The following is an 11,518-nucleotide window of genomic DNA, read 5'->3' as shown; positions in this document are numbered from 1 at the left end:
ATCAAGAAATGGGCAGAAGACATGAACAGACATTTCTGCAAAGAAGACATCCAGATGGCCAACAGACACATGAAAAAGTGCTCCATATCACTTGGCATCAGGGAAATACAAATCAAAACCACAATGAGATACCACCTCACACCAGTCAGAATGGCTAAAATTAACAAGTCAGGAAATGACAGATGCTGGCGAGGATGCGGAGAAAGGGGAACCCTCCTACACCGTTGGTGGGAATGCAAGCTGGTGCAACCACTCTGGAAAACAGCATGGAGGTTCCTCAAAATGTTGAAAATAGAACTACCCTATGACCCAGCAATTGCACTGCTGGGTATTTACCCTAAAGATACAAACGTAGTGATCCGAAGGGGCACGTGCACTCGAATGTTTATAGCAGCAATGTCTACAATAGCCAAACTATGGAAAGAACCTAGATATCCATCAACAGACGAATGGATAAAGAAGAAGTGGTATATATACACAATGGAATACTATGCAGCCATCAAAAGAAATGAAATCTTGCCATTTGCGACGACGTGGATGGAACTAGAGGGTATCATGCTTAGCGAAATAAGTCAATCGGAGAAAGACAATTATCATATGATCTCCCTGATATGAGGGAGAGGAGATGCAACATGGGGGTTAAGGGGGTAGGAGAAGAGTAAATGAAGCAAGATGGAATTGGGAGGGAGATAAACCATAAGTGACTCTTAATCTCACAAAACAAACTGAGGGTTGCTGGGAGGAGGGGGGTTGGGGGGGTGGGGTTATTATGGACATTGGGCAGGGTATGTGCTATGGTGAGTGCTGTGAAGTGTGTAAACCTGGCGATTCACAGACCTGTACCCCTGGGGGAAAAAATATATGTTTATAAAAAATAAAATTTAAAAATAAAAAAAAAGAAGGGCCATCTGTACCCCAATGTTTATAGCAGCAATGGCCACGGTCGCCAAACTGTGGAAAGAACCAAGATGCCCTTCAACGGACAAATGGATAAGGAAGATGTGGTCCATATACACTATGGAGTAGTATGCCTCCATCAGAAAGGATGAATACTCAACTTTTGTAGCAACATGGACGGGACTTCAAGAGATTATGCTGAATGAAATAAGTCAAGCAGAGAGAGGCAATTATCATATGGTTTCACTTATTTGTGGAGCATAACAAATAGCATGGAAGACAAGGGGAGATGGAGAGGAGAAGGGAGTTGAGGGAAATTGGAAGGGGACATGAACCATGAGAGACTATGGACTCTGAAAAACAATCTGAGGGTTTTGAAGGGGCTGGGGGTAGGAGGTTGGGGGAACCAGGTGGTGGGTATTGGAGAGGGCACGGATTGCATGGAGCACTGGGTGTGGTGCAAAAACAATGAATACTGTTATGCTGAAAATAAATTTTAAAAAATTAAAAAAGAAAAGAATGTCTTGACTTTCTTATCTTTCCCAGATGTGGAGCACAAGGGGAAAAAAAGAGGTGAGGCTTAAAAGATGTCATCAGTCAAACATCAAAAAATGGTGTCAAATTCTATATTATACCATGTGCACAGGGGGAATTAACCTTAGTTCTCAAAAGGTGGAAGAAATGTTGTTGTATCATGGGGGCAAGCTAAATAGACTTAGTTTCCAAGCAATCCACATAGTTGCCTCTTGGTACTCTTCTGCCCAATTTTGGTAGGAAATGGACATGTGTAATAACATTGGCCAGAGAAGAGCATGGTAACCAGCCCTTGTCAGGGGTTGAGGGTCTCAGTCTACACAGACCATGTGAGAGGAAGGGGAATCTGGAATGGATAGTGGGAACCTCTGGACGATCTTCTTTCTGGACTTAAATGAGAAAGTAGATTTTAGCAGCGTAAGAAATGGGTAATATTGGACATGGAGGTGCACCATACAAATTTCTTTTCAAGGAAAGACTTGCTCCAGATTCTAGGGGTCTTATCAGTAGAAAGACTTCTTCTTTTAGCCCCTCAAGGACAGCTTCAGTTGCAGGGGAACATGTGGCCTATATCCAATAACTGATTGAGGTGGGTGTATAAAGACCCAACCATTACATCAATCCCAAGGATACTCTCTAATAAACATTCTGTACAATAAACTCTGTTTCAAGGTCTGCTTCCTGGAGAATATAACCTACAACATCCCCACTAGTGCTATCAGTTTCTGTATTACTTGGAATAAAGCTAGTATTATGGACTAAATGCATATACCCCCTCTCAGTTCATATGTTGAAACTCTAAACCTCAGTGTGGCTATGTTTGGAATGAGGAAATAATTAAGGTTAAATAAGGTCATAAGAGTGGGGCCCTAATCTGGTAAGATTTATACCAGAGCAAAAAGAGATGCTTGAGAACCTACCCTCTCTCTCTTTCTATCTTTCTCTCTCTCTGTCTCTCTCTCTCTCTCTACACACACACACACACACACACAGGGGAGGAAAGGCCATGTGAGGACATAGCATGGAGGGTGCAACCAGGAAGAGAAACCATACCAGAAATGACATTTTCCAGGGTCTTGAACATAGACTTCTAGCCTCTAGAACTGTGAAAAAATAATTTTCTCTTGTTTAAGCCAATTAGTTTATGGAATTTTGTTATGGAAGCCTGATCAGACTAATAGCCAGGCTGCTTAGTAAATAGAATCAATAAGTCAGATTCTTGAAGAAGATAGAAGTTTATTTCTCCTCACCCAATCATCTGGAAGAAGCATCTTAGGTCAGTGGGCAGCTCTCCTTCATGAAGGTATTTAGATTTCAAGATCTCTTCCACCCCATTTTCCCAAGACAGATAATTTAATCTAGAATCCATAAAACTTTCAAGGAAGTCTAAAGGTCTATAAATCCTTAGTCAGAGGATCAATAAACTTGTTTATGAAAACCTTTATCTTGGGACCCCTGGGTGGCTCAGTCAGTTAGGTGTCTGCCTTTGGCTCAGGTAATGATCCTAAGGTCCTGGGATCAAGTCCCACATTGGGCTTCTTGTTCAGTAAGGAACCTGCTTCTCCCTCTGCCTGCCACTCCCCCTGCTTGTGCTTTCTCTCTCTCTCTTACACACACACACACACACACACACACACAAGCACAATTAAATGTTAAAAAAAATAAAAGAAAACCTTCTTCTTTAATTTTAACAACTTCCAATCATAATCTAGCATTTTATTCATTTATGAATGTGAGCCACAAACCACAGTAGAGGCAGCTGTACCTGTAATTCTGTCACATGTAAAATTCACATAACTTCAAAGTATATTATTAGTGTTTAAGATATCTTGAAATATCTTGAAATATTATTTTGGAATTACCAATTGTTTTTATTACAATTATCACAAGATCTTATTAATTAGTGTGCTGTTGTGGAAACACACGTATTATTTTATAATTGTATTTCAATATTATTGATGGCTTTTGTAATCCCAAAATTTTTTGGCATTTAATATGTTACTCTGAAAAAAGGCACATATATTACACTATATTGCCAAAGAGCTCTTCATCTGCTTCGTGGCCAGATTGAATCATAAATCAGTCCACAATCCAGATCAAAGGAGATAGAAAGTAAAGGAGTTATCCAACTGTTGTAATGTCCTGGTCAGTAAATGTCACACATCACTTCCACTCATGTTCCATCAATGAGAACTTAGCTTTATGGCTACACCTAACTGCAAGGATGGCTAGGAAATATGGCATATAAGGGAAGTCCTGTGATTCTATCACAATAGAAAAAGGTAAATATATTTGGAGAATTCCATACAATCCATAACATTACCTTCATTCTTCAATAAATTTTCTCCCTTTTGTTTTTTAAAACTTTATCCATAGATTCTGTGTAGACAGATTTGTTTTCCCCTTTCTATCTTATCTTTTATAATCTTTATTTCTTTTTCTTGTCTTGCTTCATTGACTAAGACCTCTAGAAAAATTATAAATAGAAGCAATACTGTAGAGAATTTTTGTCTTGATTCCAGTTCAGTAGAAATTCTGCTAAAAACTTTCTTAAGTGACATATTTCCTACAGGTATATTATGGATAATCCTTATGAATTTAAAGAAGTTATCTTCTAGTCCTACTTTGCTATAAAGAGCTTAGATTTATAAGGGGAAGAATGGTAGTCCTTCATGGAATGATAGGTCACAGGAATGAATGATTTGAATGAGGTGTAGTCTCTAAGATACATAAGTTACTTGAAGGATGGTGTCTTGGTAATTCCTGACTTAGCTCTAGAAATACTGATATTTCTTTCTCCCAGAGAAATCTCTGAATAAACACGTTTTGGAAGATTTAGGAAGGGGCTGGTATGGCACTTACACTGGCCTCTTGAGGTAGGGCCAGACTAGGGAACATGAATCTGCAAACCAAGAGACCCACACTACAACCTTGGTTCTGATCCAGGTCACTGCCTCATGTTGACCAACAGGAATAACAACAAATATTTACAAGAATTTTTATCAGGTGCTTGGCTCTGTGATGAGCACATTTCCTATGTTGCAGCATGGAATGTTCACAAAATCCTAACATGGATATTATGTGTTTCCATTTTACAGATGAGGAAAATAAGGTGTATGATTTAAGTATCTTGTCCAAGATTACAAAACAGTATAAGTAACAGAGCCAATTGCTATGTAACTTCAGTGAAACTAAATTCCATATTAGTAATAAATTTTCTGAGCCATCAGGGAGATTCAAATTAAAACCACATCGAGATATCACCTTACACCAGTTAAAATGGCCAAAATTAGCAAGACAGGAAACAACGTGTGTTGGAGAGGGTGTGGAGAAAGGGGAACCCTCTTACACTGTCGGTTGGAATGCAAGTAGTTGCGGCCACTTTGGAAAACAGTGTGGAGATTCCTCAAGAAATTAAAAATAGAGCTTCCCTATGAACCTACAATTGCACTACTGGGTATTTTCCCCAAAGATACAGATGTAGTGAAAAGAAGGGCCATCTGTACCCCAATGTTTATAGCAGCAATGGCCACGGTCGCCAAACTGTGGAAAGAACCAAGATGCCCTTCAACGGACAAATGGATAAGGAAGATGTGGTCCATATACACTATGGAGTAGTATGCCTCCATCAGAAAGGATGAATACCCAACTTTTGTAGCAACATGGATGGGACTTCAAGAGATTATGCTGAATGAAATAAGTCAAGCAGAGAGAGGCAATTATCATATGGTTTCACTTATTTGTGGAGCCTAACAAATAACATGGAGGACATAGGGAGATGGAGAGGAGAAGGGAGTTGGGGGAAATTGGAAGGGGACATGAACCATGAGAGACTATGGACTCTGAAAAACAATCTGAGGGTTTTGAAAGGGCGGGGGGTGGGAGGTTGGGGGAGCCATGTGGTGGGTATTATGGAAGGCATGTATTGCATGGAGCACTGGGTGTGGTGCATAAACAATGAATTCTGTTACACTGAAAAGAAATAAATTTTTTAAAAAGTAATAAATTTTCTGTACCACAAGTCACTTTCCCTCTCTGAGCTTGTAATTGCTTATCCACAAAAATCAATATGTAAACTATACCAGGAGTAAACAAATCTCCATGCAAATGAGCCTAATAAGAAAACACTAGAATGTTTGCGGGATACATACTTTTCTAAACATAAATATTTATTTTGGCTTGGAAGCACAGTATCTGCAAAAGCACTTATGCATTTGTTATTTATTTCCGAGGTGCTGAAGAGTTTTACCTTATGGCTAGAATTTCAGACAACACATCATTAACACTCACTGTGCCCTTTATGTGTACTGAATTCTAATACTGGAGCTTTGAGTACATATAGTCTAAGATGAAATCTAGTTTGGTGAGTAGGGGTGGGGTAGCCTACAGGTAAGAGGAAGATTCTGGGGATAGAGAAATTATCAAATTTCCGTAAGAATCAAGACAAAAAGACTAACCAGGAGATTTGCGCTTGAGCAAGTGAGACAGGGATGTAATATTTGGAAAGGAGTCTGATTAGGATACAGAAGGTGAGGGCTATGAGACATGGTATGAATGAATGACTTTCCTTCTCCAATCAAAGTGTATAAATTAACAACAAGGAAACATTTGGGGGGGGGCAGGTGGGTTTGTACAGGGAAATTTATCTCTTTTCTCTTTTGTCCCATACTTGCTAGGTCACAAATGTCAGATCCCTAGCAGTAGCTGTCAGTCTGTTACTCAGCCCTGGAGTGGAAGCACATTTTTACAATCCAACAATGGCAATTCTAGCAAGAATCATTAGAATCTTTTTAGAATAATGGGATATGAGAGTCTGACCTGAATTTTAATTATTCTCCAGAGGGCAGAAGAGGATGCACTTGCCAGCTCAGTCAAATTCCTTGGAGCTAACTAACTTGTGGTGTTGTTGGGGGTAGGCATTTTGACAAAGAGGAATACAGTGACATAGTACGTTTTTGCACTTTGCGTAATGAGTCATTTATTGACTATCTGAATATTTGCTTATAGGAATGGCCTCTTTCACACCCAATGCAGTTCAGATAGAGTCCAGTCTTCATCTCTGCATAAAGGAAAGTATGTCCAAGTTTGTATTGATCACATCAAGCCATACTATTTATTTCTTATTGCAACAAGTACATGCAATTAGCCAACAGCCTATTTCCCAATTATACTTCAGTTGGGTCCACAACTTTCCCTAGAAAAAGAATGCTCCTGGTGCTTTTCTCCAAAATCAACAACAGAAAGGATCTATCAAATTGGATGATAGGGTGAAGGAGAGTTATCTCGGGCTGATCCAGGAATCTGACTTCGGGGACAACTACAGCTTCAGTTCCCCTTTCACCAATGTGCAGCACAGCCTTGTGAGCAGCCTGTGGGGAGGGGAGGAACAAATACTGCTGATCCCAAGTAATAGGAAAAGTATTTGAAAGAGTTTGGAAGCAGGAAAGGGAAAGGAAGGACAGGGCTAACCCTTTATCACACTGTAGATGGTGCTTGAATATGATGGCTACTTAGCTAAGTGTAGTCACTCAATCTCTGGTGATTTTAGAGCTAGTTATCAGGGAACCACCAATTTTTCCATGGCTTTCTACCTCTATAAATCACTTTTTATGCTTTCCTCTTCTCCTGTCACCTCCTCCAGAGCTCTATCTCACCAGAATTAATTCTCATCATTAAGTTTTTCTATCAGAATTGTTTTAGGACATGAAGGTAAGGGATGGAATTAACTGTCACAATGACTTGTTAGAGGTAATGAGAATGACTGTGGAGAGAATCTGGCATAGGAGGAGTCATTCTGCTCTCTGGGTTTTAGAATCCTCATTAATTAAATGAGAGAATTGAATTAACTGACTCTTAATGGTCCTTACAGCTCATACATTCAAGGATCTCCAGTCTACCAACTTACATTGGAAAATTTAAGACTGTTGTCCCCCATAAGTCCAAGAAAATTGGCATTATTGGCAAAGGCATCCTGGATGCCCATCTTCAGAAAGATGGCTCCAAGGTCATATGTGGCAGAAATGGAAAACTTTGGAACAAACAGATCAATCCACCTGTAGGGGAAAGGAAAAAGTAACACATGGCTATCAACACACCAAGATCATAATCCCCTTCCTCCGTCTATCACCATTGTATTATATTGGGCTCTGCTTCTCCCCTAGGTATTGTCAATGATTGTTATTCAGGTCAACACATGATGTCAACACCTCAGAATTTATCCTGAAATAAATGAACATTATTTCAGCCAATGTCGGACTATAGCATTGAAAGTAGGGATCTGTGTTTCATTTATTGTAAAAAAAGAATCATCTCTGGGTGCTGGCCAAGGTTAGTATCTTGAAATGAAGTTATAAAGTATGTAAAGTGCTTGGCAAAGGGATTGACACAGTGTATGATCTGGGTATACTTTAGTAGTCATCACACAGCTGTTAAGTAGTTCAGGGTAATTCTCCTGTCATTGGATTTCTGCTGAACTCTGTCTCACCTGTAACATTATACCCGCTCTCTACTTCTCACATCATCTAAGATATTTACCCCTTCTGCAGTAAGCGGTTCCACTTCTTCAGTGTTTTAGATGACATGGCCCCTTCGACCCACTCCATCTGACCCTCTTTAGGAAGGACAAAAAGTGCCAGAGCATTCTTGCTGTAGTCCATTTGAAGCACTGTGCAGTTCAGCTCCATATCCACCAGGTGATAGTATTGTTCCATCTGGTGCATCATAGGCACTTGCACGATTGTGGTTTTGTCCACTGAGAAGCTGAAACCCTCTTTCGTCTTGGATGTATCGAAAGGATTTGCCCACTGGGCTTAAAATACAGAGAGAAAAGAGGTCCTTTAACAGTATTAATGCCAGTGTGACTTTTTCTATCAGTCATCTCATCTGGTAATTAAGACTACCACAGAGGTAGGTACCTACTGTCAACCAGTTTTATAAGTGAGTGAGGACCAAGGAGAGAAAATGACTTTACATAGTCTCTCAGCTAGCCCATGGCAGAGCCAGGAGTCACACCCAGGACTGTTGGACTCCATGCTGAAGAGCTGTTCCATCTATGTCCAAAACCACTATACTTACACTAAACCCATCAGAGCCACAGTTTCTTCTTCCATAAAAAGGTATAAGCACACCCAACAGGGTGAAATGAGACAACAGATCTGTCCAGCTGTTTTATCCATCTACAAGTGTGTGGTTTGTGGCCAAGAATTGTTCACTCCACCAAACATGGCTGACATGTGCTGTAGAACCAGGAGAAGTCATTTCGGCACAGCACCTTCAGAAAAGTGTCATATGCTTCTTCTTGTTACAAGCATGAGCTTTAGAATTAGACAAACCTGGGTGGGAATACCAGCTCTGAAACTCATTAGCTGTGAACATGAGCCATTATGAGGATTGGATGAGACAGTATGTGCAAACCACACATGTAGCATGGTGCTTAACACATAGTGGGTGCACTGTACATGATAGAAATATTTGTGTAACATGCCCAAGAATGAGCAGCAAGTGAGTGTCATAGTAGGGTTTAAACCCAAGTCTATTTACCTTCCAAACACATGCTTGTCCAACCAAATCTTTTGGAAGCCATGATTCTCTAGAGAGATCTGAGCAGGTTGTTCATACCATTGTCACTCATCTCTCTGAAATTGCCCTCTACCCAGGAATTTCCTGGGTTCATTCACAGAGCTATGTGTCCCCCCCTGGAAGATCCAAAACTACACACAGTTATATACAGTGGTTCAGGTCACTGTGGTATGAGGGACACCTATTGATGCCAGTGATAAGAGACTATTCACTCCCCAGAGAACCCCACCAAATTATGGGAACACTGACCTAGGAATGCTTATCTTAGAGCCTTACCTTTAAAATGAATGTAGTTCACCAGGACCATGATGCTGTTTGGTTTGAGGTCTTGGATGAGGCCTACAACTTGCCCTTTGGTTTGTTTCTCCACATGACAGTTGATCTCCTGCTGGGCTGCAGAAACATTGGAGAAGTCGGTAGAAAATACCTCAGTTGCATAGAGGCTCTTGACATCATCCAAGAACTGCGCCAGTGGTTTCAGTTGCTTCCCAATGAAGAGGGTATTTCCCATTTGTAATTCTAACTCCTTCTTTGGAAAATTCAGGGAACAGATCAGGTGCTGGAAGCCCTGCTGGATCTCTGCCATTGGGGTTTCTGTGAGGTTAAACCCCAAGGTTTCCAGGATTTGAATTTGGGTGCTGTAGCAAGCCCCAAAGGAGAGCATGGCCAAAGCTGCAGAAATGCTCACAGGGGAAAAGAAGATGTTCCGACCTGGGGTCTCCAAAGTGAACCTCCGGTACAGGTTAAATGCAAAGTCAGCATTGATGGATGACATCTTATAGAAAGTGGCATTTTGTTGGGAGGAATTGTAGGTGGTTACTTTGCCTTCAGATCTGTTAGGTGGTGCACAATGAAGCTCAAGTACCAAGAGAACCAGATAGAGGAACAGTGGCATTTTGGAAGGAAGATAATCTATAAGAGATGAGGCGAGAGAACCATTGGGGTGTCTTAGCTGGATGAAAAGTCTTAGCCAGAAATATAGTAATTGTCCATCATGATTAGTAAAATAATAGAAAATAGTTAATGGTGTGCACACCAGGGGCTGTGTGGAGGCTTCTCTCCTCTGAACAACTGAAGACACATCTAATAGGGACAGAGAGTAGGAAAGGTGGCTTGCTGGGGCCATCAATGGCATGAACTGTCTTTCAAAGGTAATAGCAACATATGAAAACTCTGTGAGGAAATTACATTTATGAAAATTAAATTATTTTTATTTCATCCAGATGCAGCCTTTTAGAGAGGGAGGAATTTTTTGATAAAACTAGCATTCCCTCTGCTTATGTTAATTTTTGTAAATAAGAATTTTGGATTTTTTAATTTAGCATTTTTCTTAAGATAAAATATTCAAGAGATGAGGTGAGAGAATATCTGTACATTCCTTTAGATAACAGATAAAGGAGAACAATTTTCACACAATATTTTGGTTGGGATAGAAGATTAAAGGAGCCATGTGCAAAATCATGAGCTGAAATTAAAGCATTAATATAATGCACAGAAACCACAGAAGTATTTCCAAATAAGAGAAAGATGAAAGTGTAGCTATTTTTTGCAGTTTAGATATCTCTCTCCATCAGTATTATCTAAAGAGTCATTTCTAAATTAGAAGATATATTAACACTATTATTCTTACACTCACTCATGTTATTTTTTATTATTAGAATAGATGCAAAAATATATGGCATAATATTATCTGAGCCTGGAAAGGTACAAGGCAGTGGAATAAAGGATTTGGCTGTGGAATCCAGTAACATGGACATGAGTGATCCAAAGGAAAAGATCCATGGAGTCAGGACAGGAGTCCTTACTCAGTCCTCCATCCTGTTCCTGAGTGATCTCATCCACTGCTAGGAACTCATCTGCCACCACAAAAAACTACATACTTTAGTACAGATGACTATCCTGTGTTACCCAGATATTTGTCCAACTGCCTACTGGATATAGCCACCAGAATATTTCATACTTACCTCAGTTTCAATTTGGAAATCTCAAAGTTTCCAAAGGTAAATGTGACATCTCCATAGCTCTCAAGCCTGCTCCTTCATCATCATTCTATATCACTATCTACTAAGACTCCCATGCCAGAAACCCCAGAGTCATCCTAGGGGCTTTTTTCATTCTTATTCCCTACATCTATTGAGTTATGATGCCTTCTGAGTACTACCTACTAAATGTCTCTGAAAACATCTCCTTTCTTCTGCCACTGCCTCAGCTCATGGCCTGAACTTCTTCACCAACTCCTAGCACATCACACTATCTCCAGTTTCTCACACCCCAAAAGCCTGATTCTACATCTCAATCCAATCTCTACATGTCATCAGAATCCTCTTTCTGTGAAAGTTGCAGAAACTGGTAAGAGATCAACTACCAGATGACCACACTTAGACCTTGGCTTCCAAAGCTAGGAATTTGGAGCTCATAGTTGTCTGGGATTACAACTTGCTGATAGAGATGTCCAAAGTTCCCAAAGAGAGAGAAAAAAAAGTACTTACAGTACATGTCCAAGTAACTA

The 11,518-nt window shown here is 40.1% G+C and overlaps 1 protein-coding gene across 2 annotated transcripts; it reads right to left on the bottom strand.

Annotated features, from left to right (window-relative positions):
* Positions 1-6,525: 6,525 nt before the first annotated feature.
* Positions 6,526-11,518, bottom strand: SERPINA7 (serpin family A member 7). 2 transcript variants are annotated; one of them, XM_032846172.1, is made up of 5 exons: positions 11,499-11,518; positions 9,286-9,921; positions 7,966-8,239; positions 7,337-7,484; positions 6,526-6,800 (listed from the first exon to the last, which is right to left on the bottom strand). In XM_032846172.1, exons 1-5 carry the CDS (start codon positions 11,503-11,505, stop codon positions 6,597-6,599), a joined length of 1,269 nt encoding a protein of 422 aa, XP_032702063.1. In that variant the 5' UTR covers positions 11,506-11,518; the 3' UTR covers positions 6,526-6,596. The 2 variants fall into 2 exon arrangements, with proteins under 2 accessions (XP_032702063.1, XP_032702064.1); XM_032846173.1 differs by lacking the exon at positions 11,499-11,518 and adding an exon at positions 10,046-10,176.

This window comes from Lontra canadensis, unplaced genomic scaffold (genome assembly GCF_010015895.1).
Source record: "Lontra canadensis isolate GAN:19392208 unplaced genomic scaffold, GSC_riverotter_1.0 scaffold172, whole genome shotgun sequence".
Lineage (NCBI taxonomy): Eukaryota > Metazoa > Chordata > Mammalia > Carnivora > Mustelidae > Lontra > Lontra canadensis.
Note: the sequence above shows the minus strand (reverse complement) of the source record. Positions and strands in the feature narration are given on the sequence as shown.

Coding starts and splice junctions, on each gene's coding strand:
- SERPINA7 (XM_032846172.1), bottom strand. Junction 7,485..7,965: donor AACCGCTTACTGCAGAAGGG/GTAAATATCTTA, acceptor TTTCCCCTACAG/GTGGATTGATCTGTTTGTTC. Junction 6,801..7,336: donor ACAGTCTTAAATTTTCCAAT/GTAAGTTGGTAG, acceptor CCCTCCCCACAG/GCTGCTCACAAGGCTGTGCT.